We start from the raw sequence: 21851 nt of genomic DNA on the forward strand, positions 1-21851 counted from the left end.
CTCTAAACCTTTCCTATTCATATACCCATCCAGATGCCTTTTAAATGTTGTAATTGTACCATCCTTGAACTCTTCCTCTGGCAGCTCAATCCATACACACACCACACTCTGCATGAAAAAGTTGCTCCTTAGGTCCCTTTTAAATCTTTCCCCTCTCACCTTAAACCTATGCCCTCAGTTTTGGACTCCCCCACCCTGGGGAAATGACCTTGACTATTCACTCTATCCATGCCCCTTATGAAGATGTTGGCGAGAAGGATGATATGCTGACAAGGCCATGGTGGAGCAGTGCCCAGAGTGCAAACATGGACAAAAATTAACGCCAGCAGCTCCCCCACATTTGAGGGAATGGCTGAATAAACCCTGGACTCAGGTACATGTTGACTAAACCGGTCCTTCCATGGTATCAATTTTCTTGGTCATTGTGGATGCCCATTCAAAGTGGTTGGACCTGATCTTTTTGCATCCAAAGTCTGATATTGCCAGCTGTGATGGATGTGTGTCCAAAAAATGTAAAACTATTATGGACTCTTCCAGTAGCGGTGCCACTGGTGGTGTATCTGCCAGCAGGAGGCAACTCAAAGCATCCGCATTTGCTTCTTGGCCTCCTGGATGGTGCTCCAGCTTAGTCATTATACGCTCATTGTATTAGAGTCCACCGTTGAATTGGCTAAAGCTATGGGAGGCACTGCCTTGTCTTCTTTAAATGGACCCAGCAGGGGTTTCCAGTTTGTTATTATTACAAATTTATGTTCATAAAAGTATTAGTGGAACTTCCTGACTCCAAATATGATGGCCAAACCTTCCCTCTCTATCTGGGTGTGTTTATGTTCTGCATTTGCCAAAGTCCTAGATGCATGCACTATTACATCCACATGTCAATACCAGATCTCGCTTGGGATCATAGTCTGCCAATACCATAGAGAATAATAGCTTTTTATAGAATCGTAGAATCCCTACAGTGTGGAAACAGGCCATTTGACCCAACAAGTCCACACTGGCTCTCTGAACAGCATCTCACCCAGACTCACCCCTCTACCTTATCCCTGTAACCCAGCATTTCCCATGACTAATCCACGTACCTATACATCCCTGGACACCATGGGCAATTTAGCATGGCCAATCCACCTAATCTGCACTGTGGGAGGAAACCAGAGCACCTGGAGGAACTCCACAAAGACACAGGGAGAACGTGGAAACTCCATACAGTCGCCCAAGGCTAGAATTGAACCTCCGTCCCCGGCGCTATGAAGCAGCAGTGCTAACCACTGAACCACCATGCCGCCTAGTTACCTATCATTCTGTAACCTAATATTACGATTAGGAATCACACTTGGTAAACTTCCTTGAAAACTATGGCTTGGCAACGTGACCATTTCCAAGGCTGACTCTTTTTTTAAAGAGTTGATGCAAAGGTGCCAGGATGGAGGCCAAGTTATGTTTGAACTTTCCATAATAATTCACCAGTCCAACAAAAGACCTAAACTCTGGTACAGATGTGGGAGCCTTCACTTTATCTTCCAATGGGTGTAACCCTGTCTTGTCAACTCTGTCGCCAAAGTAGGTCACTTGGGTATCTGGAACACATTTTTTCCCTTCTAAGGTGTACGCCTGGCTGGGAGCAATGTGTAAGGACTATGTCCAAGTTCTCTAAATGCTCCTTATTGGTCTTCATTGTCATTAACATGTCATCCATAAAAATGGTGACCTGGAGTAGAGCTTTTAAAACGTTCTCCATCACCTACTGAAAAATTGCACAGGTTGATGGTACCCAAAATGGCAGTCTCATATGTTTGTACAACCCCTAATGGGTAGTTGTACCCTAATCAATTATAGCATATTTCTGGGGATCCTCATATAACCGCACTTGCAAGATTGCATGGCTCACATCTAGCTTCGTGAAGGACAGCCTCCCTGCCAGCTTTGCATCCAAATCCTCTGTTTGAAGGATTGTGTATTTATCCAGCTGTGAAAAGTGGTTTACGCTTTGTTTAAAATACCCCACAAAAGCAAACCGACCCGACGAGCTTCACAATCAGCACGATTGGTGCTGCCCATTCCGTAAACTGGACTGGTTTGATGATGCCTTCGCTTTCCATCCTTTTGATTTCAGCCTCAACTTTTGTCTGTAAAGCAAATGGCACTAGGCAAGCATGCAGAATCTTGGAATTGCTTCCTGGTCTACATGCAAGGTGGCCTTGGCTCCTTTGATAGTTCCCAGACCTTCTGGAAAAACTTCTGAGTATTTAATTCGGACTTCATTCAGTTGAGCCAAATATCAGTGAATCTTTCTAAACAATTTTGTTCCATCATGCTTGGGCCCGAGCCGTTTACTACGGTCAGTGGTAAACTGAACCAGCTGCTTCTCATAAAAAACAGGAACTGAAGTCATATCCTTAATCTGTAGGGGTATAGGTTCTCAGCCTAGCCAATGTCATATGCAAACTTAAGAAAGTTTGGAGTCCAGAGCAAATTTTGTCAAAGACTGGTTCTACAATCACAAACAGCAATGCCAGTAATCGACCTCCATTAGAACCGGGTGATCATTTAACCAGATGTTTAATCTGATTGGTTCTAATTTGGATGTTGCTAAGCAATTTAACTGTTCCAAACCAGATGTAAATGGACTTTCCAGGGTGTGCACTCTCCTGGATATTGGCCTTGGAGTTCTCTTACTCAATTTAGGTCGAGTGGGACTGTTTTGCAGCAACTAAAATGGTTTGCCAGCCCAGATCCTGAAGAAAATTTTAACCATCTGGCCGAGGCTTGGCTTTGTTTTGGGGTCTTGCTGTGGGCTGACCTTGACCCTCTGTTCAGGATATGTCCTGAGTGAGTCAATGCAATTGCCTTCATCCAAGTAGTGTTCACTAAGCTCAGATGGACTAGTGAGGGCGTCCACTTCCATCAGAATACCCTGCAACTCCTATGCTCCACTTGCTGCATTTTCTAATGACAAAGCCAGTTTTAGTGCCCGTTTGAAAGCCAGTTGGGCTTCAGCTTGTAGGCGCTTTTATATAGTCACATCATTAATGCCACATACCAAATTACTCATTGTTTTTCACCTGCCCCAATGTCATAGAGTCATACAGCATGGAAACAGACCCTTTGATCCAACTTATCCATGCTGACCACATTCCCGAACATCCACCACTTTCTCTGGTAGTTCTTTCCACACATAAACCACTATCTGCGAAGAAAGTAGCCCCTCATGTCCTTTTTAAATCTCTCATCTCACCTTCACAATATGCCCCCTAGTTTTAAACGCCCCCACTCGAGGGAAAAGACTGTTGTCAATCACCTCATCTATGCCCTTCTTGATTTTGTAAACCTCCAGAAGGTCAACCCTCAATCTCCCATGCTCTAGTGAAAAAACATCTGAGTCTTTCAAGACTAATTATTATATCTTAAACCTTCCATTCCCGGCAACATCCTGCTAAATTTTCTGATCCCTCTCTGGTTTAATAATATCCTTCCTATAACAGGGTAACCAGAACTGCACAGAGTATTCCAGAAGAAGCCTCACCAACACACAACACAACCTCAACATGACATTCCAACTCCTTTACTCAAAGGTCTGAGCAATGAAGGCAAGCGAGCTAAATACTTTCTTAACCACCCTGTCTAACTGTGACACAGATTTCAAAGTATTATGTACCTGAACCCGTCGGTCTCTGTTCTACAACACAGAGCTTTACCATTAATAATATAAGTCGTGTCCTTATTTATATTACCAAAATGCAATACCTCACATTTATCCAAATTAAACTCCTTAGCCCATTGACCCAATTCATCAAGATCTCTCTGTAATCTTAGATAACCTTCTTCACTGTCCACTATACCAAAGTTTGTGTCATCCACAAACCTACTAACTACACCTCCCATATTCTCACCCAAATTATTCACATAAATAACAAACAAAATTGGAGGTGTACCAATCCCTGTAGAACATCGCTAGTCACAGGTTTCCAGTCCAAACAACACCTCTCCACCATCTCCCTCTGTCTCCTGCCATAAAGCCAATTTTATATCCAGTTGGCAAGCTCACCCTGAATCCTATGTGATCTAACTTTGCTAATTAGTCTGCCATGTGGAAACTTGTCAAAGGGTTTTGCCTGGAAAAAAATAACACATACTTTCAACATGCTGCGTCCAGTCTTCGATGTCAGGATCAAACAAGTCAAGCTTCCCAAATAACAGCATGATGCTCAAAGGGGCCACCATCCAAAGTCCCAAAGGTTAAAGAACAGCTATAGAACTCTACACCACCACCTTCCAATGGAATCCATGGCAGTCCTGAAAATCTCCCAAATCCTCCAGATATGACATTTACAAATATCCACATCCACATCCACATCCACATCCACAAGCTTCCCTAATAAGAGCATGATGCCCCAACAAGACAACTGTTGAGAGTGAATTTTTTCAGGAGTGTGCTTTTCTCTCATTGTGTCTGACAGAACTCCACAGTGGCCAGTATTCCATCACCACATCACCCTTCATTTACATGTGGAGAGTCCAACTCGGAGAGTGAGCAGGATGTCTGACACTCCTGTTTCTATCGGTCAGCCAGAGCACTCTGATTGGGGCTGTTAATGTGGTCCAATCAGGGAACTCATTCCATGAAGTCCACCTGGCTGACCTTGTTACAATCACCACAGTTCAAAGCTGACATGCAGAATATTTTAGACCATAATGAGACCATGAGACATAGGAGCAGAAATTGGGCCATTCAGTCCATCGAGTCTGCTCTGCCATTCAATCATGCCTGATAAGTTTCTCACCCCATTCTCCCGCTTTCTCCCCATAACCCTTCATCCCCTGTCAATCAAGAACCTATCTATCTATCTCCATCTTAAATATACTGACCTCCACAGCCTTCTGTCACAGTGAATCCCATAGATTCACCACTCGCTGGCTGAAGTTTCTCCTGATTTCCAATCTAAAAGGTCTTCCCTTTACTCTAAGACTGTGCCCTCAGGTCCTCATCTCTCCTACCAATGCAAACATCTTCCCAACATCCACTCTGTCCAGGCTGTTCAGTATTCTGTAAGTTTCAATTAGATCCCTCCTCACCCTTTTAAACTCCATCGAGTATAGACCCAGAGCCCTCAAACGTTCCTCATATGTTAAGCTTTTCATTCCTGGGACCATTCTTACGAATCTCCTCCGAACCTGCTTCAGGACCAGTACACCTTTCCAGAAATATGGGGCTCAAAACTGCATACAATACTCCAAATGTGGCCTGATGTTATAGCCTTATACAGCCTCAGAAGTACATCCCTGCTTTTCTATTCAAGTCCTCTCAAAATAAATGCCACAGTTGCATCTGCCTTCCTAACTACTGACTCAACCTGCAAGTTTACTTGAGAGAATCCTGGACTAGAACTCCCAATTCTCTTTGCACTTCAGGCTTCTGAATTTAGAAAATAGTCCATGCTTTTATTCTTCTTACCAAAGTGCACCTTTAAGTCTTTCTTAAATTCTTTCAAGGGGCTTGGGCATTGCCATCTGAGCCAGGATTTTTTTTTAACCCCATTCCTGACTGCTTAGAGGACAATTCAGGGTTAAATCACTTTGCCGTTGGTTGAGAGTGACATGTTGGCGAGAACAGGTATGGTTGACAGATTTCTATCTCTAAAAGGGCATTGATCAACCAGATTTCTTTCTGACAGCGAACAATGGTTAGCTTTTCATACTTACACTGAATTCAAATTTCACCATCTGCTACGTTGAGATTTGAATCTATGGTCCCAAACAGTCATCTAGATTTCTGGGTTAATAGTCCTGTTCTATTACCAGTGTAATATAGGCAAAAAATAGTCTGCCTTTTTCCTTAACCAATGATTCCTCGCCACAGTGCCTGCAGCCATGTCAGACCTACTTCCCACACTTCTGCCTTCACCCCTTCCCTCCCCTCCGACAATGATAGGTTCTGCCTAGTGTTCATTTTTCACCCACTAGATTCCGCATCAAAAGGATAATTTCAGCCATCTCCAGCGAGATGCTACCACCAAGCACACAGACCCCTTATCGCTTTGTCAGCATTCCATAGGGGCCATTCCCTCTGTGATAGCCTGTTCCACTCCTCCTCCAACCCCAGCATCTCCCTACATATCCACAGCACCTTCCCAAACAATCACAGAAGATGCAAAACTTGTCAGTTTATCTCCTAGCATCCTTCTAGCAATATTCCAACACCACCACCACCAACACCACCCCGCCGCCCCGTCCACCCTCTTTCCCCCCAGCTCATCAACCGCAATCTTTTAGTCTGCCTACATCTTTTTTACTCTCTCCAGTCACTGTCCTTTTGTACTTCATTCTCTACACCACACCTCTCACCCCCAAAACTCCATCCCCATTATCAATATAAATACCAATAGCACTCTTCTCCAGCTATTTTCAGTTCTGATGAAGCGTCACAAGACTCGAAACATTAACTCTGCTTCACTCTTTAAAGATGCTGCCAGACCTGCTTACTTTCTCCACCACTTTGTATTTATATTACCACTATACCACTGACTCACTACATTTAGTCAGTTATAATCCTGTTGATCAATATAACAGGATCTTCAAGACTATGGGACTGTTCCTTTAATACTACATATTGTGTATTCCACACTTTGGGAGATGAGGATTTTCCATGGCATATTTCCATTCTACATCTTCTTTTCTTTAATTTGTGCTATTGTTGTCCATTACTAAATATTGGATCTATGTTGATTTTAGTTTGTTAAAATTATTATAAAGGCACTTCCATTATTAACATTTTTAGAGGACCCATGTCTAAAGAATTGTGAAAAATTATTCAGTTGAAGTACTAAACAGTTCCTGGACTTGGCTTCTTTTTCAAAAAAAAGGTTGCTGAAGCACAATTTTGTTTGAAAGAATCACTTCCTGCAAGTCACATGGCTTCAGCTAACTGCCTTATTTAAAAGTGAAATCTTGTCATTTCCATCTGTCGCTGGGAAATTCATTGCTTTTCAAAAGCTCTTTTTCTGTCTGGTTTGGTAATAAATGTGAGACATGACAACCTGACCTCTACCAGTGCAAAGTTTTGTAGGAGTAGGAAAAGTTCTTGACTTTTCATCAGAGAATGGAAAAATGGCCAGACAATTTTGAGTATTAGTAACACAGAGTATGAGTGTAGGAAAAGCAGAGCCTTTTAAGTAGAGGCTGAATTAGGGGAAAAATAAAATCAATCACCAACACAGGTTTTGTACTTACGGTTTTAATACAGAAGCTAATGGTATTTATTCGCTCCTTAGGTACATCCCGCAAAGAACTAATTTGCTTCTGTAATCTTTCCACAATTTCAGCTTGCTGTCGTTGGATGCTCTTTACACGCATACTATAATACATTGTCTTTTTCATCACAGTTGACTGCAGGAAAGGAAAAATTCATTCACTAAATCGTACCTCGTGTTCATTTTGACACAAAATGATAAATGTTTAAGTTTAAAGTTACAGATGATAAATTGATTTAAAATTGCAATTTTTTTAATATACTCATCACCTTTCACATTTCAAAACACAGTTTGTAGAAGCACTGAACATTTATAAAATTTTGTGTACTGTATTTTTTAAGTTGCTGTTTTTCCTTCAAATGCCATCATGGAGGACATATTATTTTCACTTTAACCTTATTTGCATTTACATTAACCACATCTAAACATACATTAAAATGAAAAGGGAAAACACACGGACATTTGCGTTTTAAGAATTTGATGTCACATAAGAGGAATGCTGATCTTGTTATCCTTTCTGTGCTATTTCTGAAATGGAACAGTGATCATTAAGGAAGATATGTTTCAGGTATGTTGTTATGGACCAGACCAGACCCACTCAAAATATTTTAAGAAGATAGCCTAGACCCAAACTTTTTCTTTCCTTTAAGGCAAATGTAAAGTGCTCTGTTCTAGATGCAATTTCACTGGTCAAACTATTCGGTATTAAGCAAAACATAATTTATTCCAACACTACAGTTAAAATGCAACAAAAGAAAGACAAACTTAGAATAACTTACCTCTACTGGGTCATAAGTCACATGACACCAAGTTATAGTCCAACCTGACACAGGAGCAGCATTCTGAAAGTTGAGATTTCAAATAATCCTGTTAGACTATAACCTGATGTCATGTGACTTCTGACCTTGCCCATTCCAGTCCAACACTGGCACCTCCGCATCTTGATGCTATTGGAAAAGATAACCGAATAATAGATATAGTAACTATTACTAATTAACTGCTCCAATATCATAAAATCCCGTAAACACACCCTTGGCGAAAAGGCAAATTCAGAAATCAAATTTTCTCACATGCAATGCCGGCAGTAGGAAGATAATCCCAGCTTCTAGCTGTAATTGAGGGAGGGGGGAAAGAAAGCCTCTACTTCTTCAAAACTCCAGCAGCATCTGCTGAACCTAAAAGCTAAAAAATTAGATATCCTGGTCTGTGAGAGCCATCTAGGCTGTTTCTGTTGTTCCAATTTAAAAAAAAACCCAAGCTTCACGAGCTGTTTATGTTATCACAGACTGATCGGCAACTTTTGTTCAATCTCTCTCTCTTAAAAGAAACCAGGACAAAATGCACCTCTTGAAGCCACAGCATCCTTACAATGTTCCAACAAAGGTAAAAGGCAATGGAGCCAAAGCCAGGCCCAACGGGTGATGAGAGAGTAAGAGAGTGGGGAAACAAACAAAAAACGTGCATAATGCATGTCAGGTGACCTTCTCAAGTAAGAACCAGACTAAGTACAACAATGTAAGGAAACAGAAGACATGAGATAGATTGGTAAAGCAACAACGAGAATAAATGGCAGTTAACATGAAACTGAACCCAAACATCATCTACAGCACGCAACCAGGAAAAAGTGACAGTGAAAGTCACTATCGTCTCAGAGGATCACAAGCTGTTCTTTTCACTGGATAGAGAAATAAAAGGCAGTGCCTTAATCTTCGCTAGGCGCCTTCTCCTTGTCTCAGCTTTTTTCCTGATAGCTAGTGTGGTTTCTGACCAAATTGTGGAAGTATGGAATTGATTTTCATTGCTTGGTGACTCCAAATGAATTGCTGGGAATAACACACATTACATTACATGCCCTCATTAATCTGACCAACGGGTTTTGATTCAGTCAGTTGAAAAGTGCTATGGAGGATCCTGCCTCAATCTCAAGAAGACTCAAATCTTTTTCCAATCCGTCCCTGGTCAAGTTCTTGTCTACCCAGCCATTAAGATCAATGCAGAAATCATCCCAAAGGTGGAACATTTCTTTTACTTGGGAAGCTACATCTCATTAATGCCGATGTCGTGGTGGAGATTCAACATTGCATCCAATCTGCGATGGCTCCCTTCAGATGCTTAAGAATGAGAGTCTTCGATGGCCATGACACCGGTACTGATACCAAGATCCTTATGTATAAGGCTCATCCCTCTGACTCTAAGCAGCTCTCAAACTCATACTCAATTTAGGTGCCACTTCAAGACCCTGGAGAAGTACCATCATACTGTTTGAGACAGATTCTCCATATCAGCTCAGAGATAGGCATACTGATATCAGCGTCGTTAAAGCAGCTAACACCACCAGTATCCAGGCCATGATCATCTGAAACCAACTCCACTGGGCTGGCCACATGATTAGGATGCCTGACGACCAAGTACCAAAGCAAATTCTCTTCACCCAGCTCAAAGAAGGAAATTGAACAAAAGGAGGACAAAGGAAGGATTTCAAAGACTGTCTGAAGACTTCCCTTAAAAAATGCAACATAGATGTCAATGCATGGGAGATTTTCATTCAGAAAAAATCTGACATGGATGAAGCCCTGTATGAAGGATCATGATTCTTTGAGAATACCTGATAGCAAGGAGAGGTACAGAAAAGGAACTGGAGAAAGGAAAGCCAACAATCTTAAAGGCAAGGACCAATCCATCTCCCAGAAACACATGCCAAATGCACGGTCAGAGATGCAGCTCTAAGACTGGATTCATCAGCTATGCGATGAATCCACAGAACCCATGACCAATGACACAGAATTTCCTGGGTGGACAATCATACTCATCAGAAGGTGATTGGTGACAATGACAATTTGCTATTGGAATATGTCAGTAGGGATAAGTGGGCCATATTAGCGGCAAAGGGAATATTACATGCTTAATGAGATGTGGGGAATGATTAGTACTTAATATATACATTGCACAAAAGCAAAAGACTGCAAATGCTAGAAATCTGAAATAAAAACAAAGTGCTGGAGAAATTTGGCTGGTCTAGCAGCATCTGCAGAGAGGCAGAATTAACAACAGTCTATTATGACTGCTTCAGAACTGTGAGAAAAGGTGGAAAACTGATACATTTTATACAGAAGGAAAAATGAGGAACAAGTGAAACAGCAGGGAATGTCAGGGGAAGATTAGAGGTTGCAGGAGATTAGAAATGACAGCGGTCGCAAAACAAAAAGGTAAAGTGAGTGGTAATGGTCGTAAACAAGTTACGTTCAGTTAGCAAAACTAAGGAAACTAGATACTAGGGGAAGATTCTTGGAAGGTTGGGTAAACAAAATGGAGGTTACAGTATATGGCCTGAAATTGTTGGAATTCAAAATATTGACCTTATACTTTGCGTTATTGTTTACCAAGAAAGGAGACATCCAAACAATATTGTAGAAGCAAAATGTTTAGAGTTATCGTACTGACACTTGATTGGCAGAGTGCACCAGAAGGGCTAGCTGTACTTAAGAGGGAATATGTCACCTGACAACTGGGGCTAGTGATTGTGGAAAGGCTTAAAGTGACTTGGAAAGAGACAAATGTGTCATAACAAGGGCAGTCCTAATTACTAAAGATATTAATTCAATAGTGTTGTAAGGTCTCAGTTAATTAAGGAGAATCAGCATTGATTTGCAAAAGGTTGATTGTGTCTGATTAATCAAACTGCAACAGCGTTAGGGTTAGTTTTTGATGAAGTAACAGAGAATTTTGAAGGGAAGTGATAAACGTTGTCAAATGCCTACTTAAAAATCAATACAAAGTATCAGTTAAAAAGCTGGTTAACAAAACTGAGGTTCATGGAGAAAGAGGGACAATATTAATCTAAATAAAAATGGTTTAGGGACAGAAAGCAGTGTTATGACCCATTGGGTTAGTACACCATAAATAAAGCTCTGCTATTCCCAAAGTCATATAAACTGTTAAAGTTTCCTTTTCAAGGTATGCACATTACTCCAATTTACGTGATTTTAAGAACACGGTTGATAAAAAGCACGACATAGAGTAGGTTTCTGTACTAAATAAGAATTGATATTTATTATAAGTCAGTATTGTAAGTAGTTAGACTATAGCCGCAAGTGAAGAGATGCAATTTGAATTTTCAAGTTTTGATTGGAGAAGCTAGCATTGTTTTTTTTTATTCATTCACAGGATGACGGCGTCGCTGGCTAGGCAGCATTTATTGCCCATCCAGAGGGCAGTTGAGAGTCAACCACATTGCTGTGGGTATGGGGTCACATGTAGGCCAGACAAGGTAAGGATGGCAGTTTCCTTCCCTAAAGGACATTAGTGAACCAGATGGGTTTTTCTGACAATTGACAATAGGTTCACCGTCATCATTAGATCCTTAATTCATGATATTTTACTGAATTCAAATTCTACCATCTGCCACGCGGGATTTGAACCTGGGTCCCCAGGACATTATCTGGATCTCTGGATTAATAGTCCAGCGATAATACCACTAGGTCATCGCCTCCCCATATTTGGAACAGTGATAGAGTTCATGAGAGTTTAGATAAAGTAGCAAAACAAAAGCATCACATTAGCTGATGATACAGAGGTGAGGGTACAGATTTAATTTTTTTCAGCAAGTGATAGAGGGTGATGTGCAGATGTTCTTTTTTAAAGAAGTAGTGAGCGCTTAGAACCTGGAATTCTCTGCCCACCATGTCACTTAAAATGGAGACATTCAATTAGTGTAGAAGGAAAGTGGGCAAGCACTTGAGGGAAATAAACTTATGGGGCTATGTGGATAGAGTGGATAATGGCATTGACTGGATTCTTCTACAGAAGGCTGATGTTTTTTTAATTGCCAAATGACTTCCTTTCATGCTTGAATAACTTTAAATGCAGGTTTATCTGATTGTTAGATTGAGCCTATTTTACAACAATTAGTTATAGTGTTATGTGTAATGATCACTGATTAATTGTAGTCAATAATAACACATCAAGTGAGCATTTGTGGCTGCATTTTTGTTGGCAAATAAGAAAGGCCATAAAGTTCAATTCATACATAAGGTTCCACTTTTTATGGATTGCTTGAGTATAGGACACTTTGAAGCTTCATTTTGAAGCCACAGAGTTTTAAATTGGCTTAACTTTGGGATTTAAGAATGCTTTAAAAAAAAACGTTATTTTAACGTATACAACAGAACTATACACATACATTCAGAGATAGCAAGAACTGCAGATGCTGAAGTCAGGGACAACACAGTGTGGAGCTGGAGGAACACAGCAGGCCAGGCAGCATCAGAGGAGCAGGAAAGTTGACATTTCGGGTTGACTTTCCTTCAGAAATCGGGAGGGGGAAGGGAGCTGGGAAATAAATAGAGAGGAGGGGTGGGACTGGGGAAGGTAGGTGGGATGGTGATAGGTGAGTGCAGGTAGGGAGTGGTGGGGATTGATCAGTTGGATGGGAGGGGTGGATAGGTGGGAGAGAAGATGGACAGGTTGTGTCTGGTCAAGGAAGCAGGAATGAGGGGGATGCTTGGATACGGGATGAGGCCAGAGGTGGGGAGATTTTAAAACTGGTGAAATCCATGTTTAAGACACCAGGCTGTAGGCTCCTGAGGCGGAATATAAGGTGCTGCTCCTCCAGTTTGTGGGTGGTGTCACTGTGACACTGGAGGCGGCTCAGGGTGGACATGTCACCCAGGGAGTGAGAGGCGGAGTTAAAATGGTTGGCGACTGGAAAGTGTTGTCATTTGTCAGGTACAGAGCACAGATGCTCTACGAAACGGTCTCCAAGTCTATGTTTCGTCTCACCAATAGAGAGGAGGCCACATCAGGAGCAGTGGATACAGTAGACCAAGTTGACGGATGTACAGCTGAACCCCTGCCTGATATGAAAGATTTGTTTTGGACCTTGAATGGAGGTAAGGGGGGAGGTGTAGGGGCAGATGTAGCACTTACTGCAGTTGCAGGGAAAGGTGCCGGGTGTGGAGGGTTAGTGCGGAGTGTGGAGTGGATGAGGGAGTGGTGGAGAGAGAGCGATCCCTACGAAAGGCAGATAGGGGTGGGGAGGGAAATATCTCTTTGGTTGTGGAATCAGATTGTAGGTGGCGGAAATGACAGAGAATGATATGCTGGATGCGGAGATTGATAGGGGGATGTGTGAGGACAGGGGGGATTTTGTCTTTATTTTTGTTGGGGGAAGGGGGTGTGAGAGCAGAAGTGCAGGAAATGCAAGAGATGCAGTTCAGGGCATTTTCGATCACCAAAATGGGGATGTTACGGTCCTTGAAATAGGAGGACATTCGGGACGTTCGGGACTGAAACGCTCCATTTTGAGAGCTGATGCAGTGGAGGTGGAGGGAGGAATCGCACACCCTCCTGCCAGAAACTACACCTCCTCTCACCCACCCTCCTGCAAAAATGCGATCCCCTACTCCAGTGTCTCATTACCTTAGTAAGGGACTATAAATACAGTAAAGTGACGGGTCAAAAATCAATAAAAGTAATGCTTCCACAAATGGCTGACAACTTAGACACAGTCAGTCAGTCAAAAAAGGAAGTGATATCAGTATGATGACCATCAGTGTTTAGACACCTATCGGTGGCTGATCACGTGGGGTTCGTGCATTGGCAGGACAAGAGTTCAGAGATGTCAGAAACCATGCACAGAGGTAAAGGCTACTAAAGGTTAATAAGAAACGACTTTTAACAGCCAGGTGTGCAGCAGAAAAAGGGGGAGAAAGACAGACTTCCGTCAACAGAACAAACAAGAATCGAGGGCCCAGTCACTCCAAAGTCGCAAGCTAGTGTTCTGTACTGATATGGTTCATCCAACTGTCTTTAAGTATTACTCTTTAATACTCATCATGACAAATTTGATATACTCTGTGAAAACTCCAGAGGATTCCCAGCAGCGGATGAATGGAGGTAGGCAGCCAATCTAAATAATCTTGCTGGTGATAATGTGGCTCCCATCACATGAGGGGGGAATACTCTTTCACGGAGGTAGCATGCTTGCAGTGAGATAGCATTGATTGTTGAATCTAGAGGCACCATGCTACAAGGAGTGATGATGTACCCTCTCGATGCTCAACCTGCCTCAGCAAAGCCCACCTCTCCCAGAGGGGCTACCAGGACTTCAGAGCTGTCAGTCCTCTGATTGGACTAGCAGTATCTATGTCTCTTTCTGCCATCCTTAATTGAACAGCAAGCCTGGTGGCAGCCAACTAGGAGGCCAGTAAAATTGCTGAACCAGGCTCACTGCCAGAAAGTGTGGGTTCAGGACATTGATTTAGTCCCAAAACCCGTGATACAATCCTACCCTATAATATATTGTGGTATTACATAATTTTAGATTCACAGTCACAAGAAAATAACTAACAGTGAAGGGAAAGTCTGGTTTCACATTGACCATGTATATCTGTTGCTTTGCTGTGGTGTAGACCTATTCTAATATTCTTCTCAATATTTGTCTCACTTGGTGTTCATAATTAAACACGTTTAACAAAGGAACAAGAGGTTGATTTTCTTATCATAGCAGTGTGAAAGTCCATGTCATATGCAGGAAAGGAAAAAAAGAGACGAAACCCATCATGTTGAGTTATTTTTTGTGCAGAACATAAACAGTTCCAGCAGGCCAGAAGATAAGTGAGAAAAACTCCTGTTTGAAATATGCAGGAGATTCACTATCATATTTAAATAATTTATGAGCACTGTTGAATCATTTGATACATCTACTTTCATTGTTAAATGTGGTTGACATTGCAGGTGGATGTAATGTTGCTAGTAACTGAAAACATCAGACAAGTGGATTTTTAAAAAAACTAAAATATAAGAATCTTTTAGAAATTTGAGGCCATTTCCATCAACATCAACAAAATGGCACTTTTCTTTGGACACAAATAAAAGGCAAAAGTAATATTTCTGTGCTTCAATTTCATGTGAGGTACAAAAGTTATGTACAATTCATAGGGGGAGTGCAAATTCAGTCCTAAGAATACTCAATTTTGGAAGTACAATAATGTAATGTGGAAAAGATAAACAGCAAAGAATGCATGTTGTAATACATTAGGAGAAGGAGGACCAGAACAAGGGTAAAATATATTTTCATTATGAAGCTATAAGTATATGGGGGTTGATAAACCACATGATTACTAGAAAACAAAACTCTTTACTGCATGTGCAGTTAAAACGCTATTTTGAAAATTTTCCTGCTGTGCAAAGAAAAGGAGAAATACTCTACTGAAAATCAGATTATTAAACACTTCATTACCTCAGCAAAGTCCTTGGCCTGTTTACTTGACACGTCGTAAGTGTCCAGTCTCAGAAGCTTTGGCATGTGGTATACTACGTGTGTCATGTAGTTCGATAGAAGAGTCACAGGATTTGGAGCATATTGAGGATCCTTTAGACTTAATATTTGAAGCTCAGGTAGTCTTGCTAAATTAGTGAGTTCCTAGAGGAAACAAATCACAAAGAACATGAATTCTTTAAGAAGTCTGATGTAACACTTCTCGTAGGTTTAGCATTCGAAAATGTACTGGTACATTTAATTTGTTAACAATAATTTTGTGACACATAGCTGTAAAAGTCATAAAAAGGTATTCTACAAAATACATTAGTTATAACTATTTTCTGGGATCATTTTTCATTTTATTTAACCACTGGGCATTAAATGTGCCATCACAGTTCAGTTACTTCCAAGGCCAAAAGAAACAAAAATCAAGCAGTATGATAAAATAGGCAGGCGATTCACTGACACCCAACCATAAAACTAAAAAGACTAATTGCACAAGCCAGGTGAAGTAATTCAACACAAGGCTAATCAAGGGAACTTATTGTTACATGCTCTATGTATGATTAAGTAAAATGAAAGAATGATACATCTATTGAGCAATTCTTTATGTTTCACAGAAATCTCAAAAGCAATTGATACATATGAATTATTTTAAAATTTAGTGAGTATTATTACAGGCAAAATCCCACAAGTGGCAATGAGCTAAGTGATGCAATCAATTAACCAATTTGTTGCCAGTGGATGAGAAAGCGATGCTTTCTAAGATTCAGGATGAACTTCCTCCTCCTGCTTGATTTGTGGCATGGAATAATATCCACTCAATTACCATAATAGGCAAATGACAGCTCAGTTTAACATCTTGCCAAAAGGACAAGACCTTTGCCATTGCAGAAGGAGTTGGCGGTGCAGTGGTAATATCACTGGACTACTAATCCAGAAACTCAGGGTAATGGTTGGAGGCTTCAGTTCAAATCTCCCATGGTAGATGGTGGAATTTAAATTCAATTAGTAATAAATCTGGAATATAAAGCTAGGTTTAGTGATGATGACCGTGACAACCATTTCTGCAAAAACGTCTGGCTGACTAATATCCTTTCAGGGAAGGGAATTTGTCATCCTCATTTTGTCTGGTCTACAAGAGGCTCAAATCCACAGCAAGTGGTTGACTCTTAACTACGTTCTGAAATAGGAAATAAGCCACTCAATTCAAAGGCTACTAGGGATAGGCAACAAATGACAACCTTGCTGGTTCCACCCACATCTTCCACCTTTTTTTTAAACATTCAATATTGTAAAACAGTATCAGCTGAGATCATGGGTTCCAATTCATAGAGCATAGCTTGACCTTGACAACATTTAGTACAAAGACTAAATTTCTACCAAATGAACCACCTTTACTGTTTATTGGATGTAAAGTGCTTTTTTAAAAAAAGTGTTTTATAGAAATACAATGGCACTTTCTATAGATGCACATTTCCACATTGCTGCCAGAGCTCAAAACAATTTTTTTTCAGATGTCACCAGTGTTCAGTATGACCATCAGGTAGTTTTCCAATAAAGCCCAGCTCTTATCATTTGAACACAACGACATGTGAAAATAAAAGATTACAGTACGTTCAACTGAGTTGAATAAATTAAGCTAGGAAACTTTGAGGTTTGTGGCAAATGGCAATTGTTTAGAAGCATACATCAAAATCATGTTTTTTTTTTATAAATAAGATCAGACTTTTAGTTTTTTAAAGCCTCAAAATACCATAAAGGCATCTTTTCTCCTACCTTCCCATATATTTCCCTGACTGAGAAGGCATTCAATTTAAATCCAATCCTCTGCCTATGCTATGCAGCAAATGGCTGTCATGAAATTTGTGACAGTAACAGAATGATACATTCACTGCAACAGAGTAGAGCCTCCAGTGATTTTATCTCTGTTTTTGACCTGGTTTTAGCTTTAATCATTAATTTTCTTGACTCCTAATCAGCTTTAGCTTAATGACAGCACTTTCACTTCATGATTTCAGAGACTAATTCCAGAGTCCGGGTGCATAGTCTTCTGGAAGTACTACTTCTTGTGCCATATTTTCATTAAGACATTAAGATAAGATTCCATGTAACCTTTGACCAATTAATGCTATGAAGGTATTCAATGGAGAATAGAGGCATATTCTTGATTATTCCTGATGTGCTGACTGTCCAGCACATTGGATGTCCTAAGGTCATGAAAGATGTCATATAAATCCTCTTATGAGGAAGTTTCTAGAGATTGCACATCTATTCCAACTTTAATAGTGAACCCATGCAAACACTATCTGAATCTATTAAATCCTGGTACACATATTGTTCAATATCACACAAATAACAGGAATTATTTTTCAGGAATTTAAGCTGCTATCTTATTTGCTTTATAATGATCTGTACTACAGACAAAGAAGCGCAAATATAGACATAAATGTGGGAATTAGGAAGTTGCTTCAAAGGTGAAACATTTTCAAAAAATATTTCCCCCTCTCTAAATATATTAAGTAGCAACTCGGTATACTTGACTTCTCAGTACAAAATAAAATTGCCTGAAAACATTTGGATTTATTCATTTCAATACACATATCCTCTTTAGTACAAATCATAATGACTGTCAAACAATCCCTCTGGCAGTAAAACTTAACCAGTATGGAGTTACATTCCTTCAGATTTCACTTATAGATGAAATATTTAAATAAAAAAACATTTTCTTTCCATCACTTTAACAATCTCTCAACATAAATCTTTGTTTTCCTTGCTTAATTCCCCTTTTTGAATTCAATGTCAAATTACGTACAATGTTCAAATTTACACTTTCTGGTTCAGACATTTTAGGCTCATTGAAACATTCTTCAATCTGATTGGTCAAAGAGATGCACAAATACCTTGGCTGGAGTTTAAATAGTCCACTTAGTAATAGAAACATGTAGCTGCAGCTATGGCTGTATATCAAAAATCACAAGTCATAACCAAATACGGATAGCTGAGTATACACAACAAATACAATAGGCTACTAGTCAATTCCTGAGGGCCATTGCAAGGATTGTGTGGCAAGGATTAATTAGGTAATTAATTAAAACAAACCCCAGGAAATTCAAATGTAATGCAGTCCACATTTTAAAGTCTTACATTTGGCCCTTATTTTTAAGACTGAATCCGATAATAAGTGTGAGCAGGAATAGGTTATTCACTTCCTGAAGCATGCTGTGTCTTTCAAAATGATTATGGTTGATCACAACTCAGGAACACGCTCCCACTTTCTCCCCTTAGCCGTTGACCCTTCAGCACTAAGAACCATATCTAACGTCTTCTCGACAACATTCAATGCTTTGGCCTCAACTGTTTTCAGTGGCAGAGAATAACACAGGCTCACCACTCTCAGTAAAGAATTTCTCCTCACCTCAGTCATAAATGGACTCTCCTGTATTCTTAAACCCATCTCGGTTCCCCCAGTTGACAGTGGATTCGTTAAACATAATTGCATGGACACACTAGATAGAGGACAGGCTAATTGGACTGAAATTGGACTTGGTGACTCAGGGACTCAAGGACAAAGTAGAGGATTATGCAGATAGGAAGTCTGAGGCAACATAAAGATCAGGGGGATTAATAAACCCCGATTGTGATGATGATGTGTATTTGAAGATTTTAAAAGATGGCATGGAACCCCATTTGATTAAAATTATAAATATGAGACTCCCAGTGGGAAATAATTATTATGAAATTTTAAATTGGGCCATGAGAGCTGAGGCAAACTCAGAAAAAGAGGGGAACACAGGCGGTAGGAAAGGGCACATAGCCAAGGAATATAGGCAGAGGGAGGGCAAAAGATGTTTAAATTGCTGAAGGCCAGACCACTCTAAAAAGGACTGTCGGGCAAAAGTGGGAGGTAAGAAAGGACAGGGACTCTGGGACGAAGTGACCTGGAGCCAAACCCCTCGGGCAGGGACACCGGCAAAGGTGCCCGCAACGTCAGGCTTATATCTGCCCATGCTGGGAGCAATGGTGCCAGCACCTGTCATCCAGGTCTTGGTGGATGACCTGAAAAAATCTGCTATCCCAATGTTAGATAGTGGCCCTTTGCTGGGGACTGGGAAAGGGACCCGAGATCATTTATTGACACACTGTTAGGAGGCCAGCATTGCACAATGTTAATAGATACAGCAGCATCTATATTGATTACCAACATGGATTTGCCCCTTTCCTCCTTAACTACTAAAATTAGAGGAGTTGGAGCTAGATTAAGTGAAGCTGTCCCAATGCAGTTCAAAAACTTGACAAATGTATTCAGATATGGGTGTGTGAAAATGAGGAAGGGAGCATTCTGGGAGTTGAACTTTTAGAACAGTTAGGAACAACTATTGATGTAGAGACTCGAACCATAAACATGGTGATTCTCCAGCCAAGGCTGGGAAAGGAAGAAAAGGAGATGCTCAAATTTTCGACTTTCCAACTGCCTTCTTGGCTGTTAACGGTGCAACAGCTGCTGAAGACTGCAGGCAGCTTCAGTCAGTTGTTTTCCAAATACATACGGTCTAATGGCTTCCAGATAAATAAACCATGGTATGAAACAGAAGGACTGTAGGAATGACAACATTTCATCAATAAGCATATACTTACTGTACTATGTCTGGATAGGATTCATCGGCCTATAACCAAAAGGTCCAACTTCTGCAAGCTAAACCAATTTTCTCATTACTCCAGCTGATAATTACTAGTGATTAGAGGTGAAGTGAATCTTCTGCTTTGTTCTGTTACAGATTTAACAGTCATTCTTTATATTCTACCAGTTTGGTAACTTCATGATCGATACAATCTTGCACAGCCTAACAGATTCTGCTCCAAATCATATAACATACAGCAAAAACAGTAAGACAAATTTAGATCATGAACAAATTAAATCAATCTTATTTCAATCCTGTGGGTTTTTTTCAGGATTGTTTTAACTGCATGATCATTGACATTTAAAAATGTGCAATACTCAATTTCCAGCTTTCCTTTGCATGAAGAGTTCAATGGAATTACTGTAAGCCACATATAGAGGGAACAGTCCACTTGAACAAACAGCAATATGGTGTCTGTATTACCAAAATCCATCCTTCAAGCAACAACATTAAAACCAGAAAAATACAGATAAAGAGTTATGAATGCAAATGGAGTTTGAGATGTAAAACATGTACCTTAAAGGAGGAAATTCTGTTTCCGGAAAGGTTCAGCCATTCTAACTGAACATTGGAGTCCAAAGAGTTAGCTGAAATTTAAAACATTGTTGTTGCAGGATTACATAAACAATTATTATATTCCAATTTTTAAAATAGCATTTGCTAAAAATTAAATTAAAAAATGATTCAGTGCAAAAACATAAAACAGGTTTTAACTGTGGCAGTAATTCAAAATATTTTATATTCAATAAATTAGACAATAATAAGATCATAGGACAAAGGAACACAAGAAGGCCATTCACCCCATTGAGTCTGCTCTGCCTCAATGAGATCATGGCTGATATGTTAATCATCAACTCTACTTTACTGTCTTTTCCTTATAACTCTCAATTTCCTTACTGATCAAAATCTGTCTATCTCAGCCTTGAATATACTTAATAACCCAGCCTCAGCAGCCCTCTGTGATAAAGAATTTCATAGATTCACTATTCCCCGAGAGAAAAAAATTTCTCCTTATTTGTCTCAAATGTGCAATTTCTTATTGTGAGATTATGCCCTCTGGTCCTGGAGTCTCCAACGAGGGGAGACAATCTTTTTACATCTACCCTGTCACGTCCCCTGAGAATCTTCTATGTTTCAATAAAGTCACCTCTCAAACTTCTAAATTCCAACGAGCACAGGCCCAACCTACCTCCTTGTAAGGCAATTCTTTCATACCTTGTATCAGCCTAGAGAACCTGGTCTGGACTGCCTCCAATGCCAATATATCTTTCCTTGGACAAGGTACCAAACTCTTTTTCAGCTGTGATCTGACTGATGCCTTTTATAGTGTTAGCAAAACCTCCCTATTTTTCTCATAAGGTGATACTGGATATCTGAAACAAAGACAGAGAATACTGGAGACACTCAGCAGGTGTGGTAGCATCCTTAGAGGGAGAAACAGTTAACCTACCTCATTCCTTTTGACATAAAGGTCAGTATTCCACTAGCCTTTCTTGTTACCCACTGAACTTGGATGCTGGCTTTTTGTGATTTATATACAAGAACCTCCAAATCTGTTGTGCAGCTTTCTGCAGACTTTCTCCATTTAAATAACATCCAGCTCTTTTATTCTGAGATAGTAGGAACTGCAGATGCTGGAGAATCCGAGACAACAAGGTGCAG

At 40.3% G+C, this 21851-nt stretch overlaps 1 protein-coding gene across 2 annotated transcripts in view; it reads right to left on the minus strand.

The window, feature by feature from the left end:
- Positions 1 to 21851, minus strand: part of lrrc9 (leucine rich repeat containing 9) — a 182687-nt gene that overhangs the window by 129997 nt on the left and 30839 nt on the right. The window contains exons 5-7 of one of the 2 annotated variants that reach the window (XM_048599971.1): positions 20706 to 20776; positions 15487 to 15669; positions 7228 to 7383 (exon numbers count right to left, since the gene is read on the minus strand). In XM_048599971.1, coding sequence (XP_048455928.1) covers positions 7228 to 7383; positions 15487 to 15669; positions 20706 to 20776 — 410 coding nt within the window. Of the gene's footprint in view, positions 1 to 7227; positions 7384 to 15486; positions 15670 to 20705; positions 20777 to 21851 lie in introns of those variants that run through there. The other variant, XM_048599972.1, reaches the window with a different exon arrangement.

Source organism: Rhincodon typus, chromosome 8, assembly GCF_021869965.1.
Source record: "Rhincodon typus isolate 14 chromosome 8, sRhiTyp1.1, whole genome shotgun sequence".
NCBI lineage: Eukaryota > Metazoa > Chordata > Chondrichthyes > Orectolobiformes > Rhincodontidae > Rhincodon > Rhincodon typus.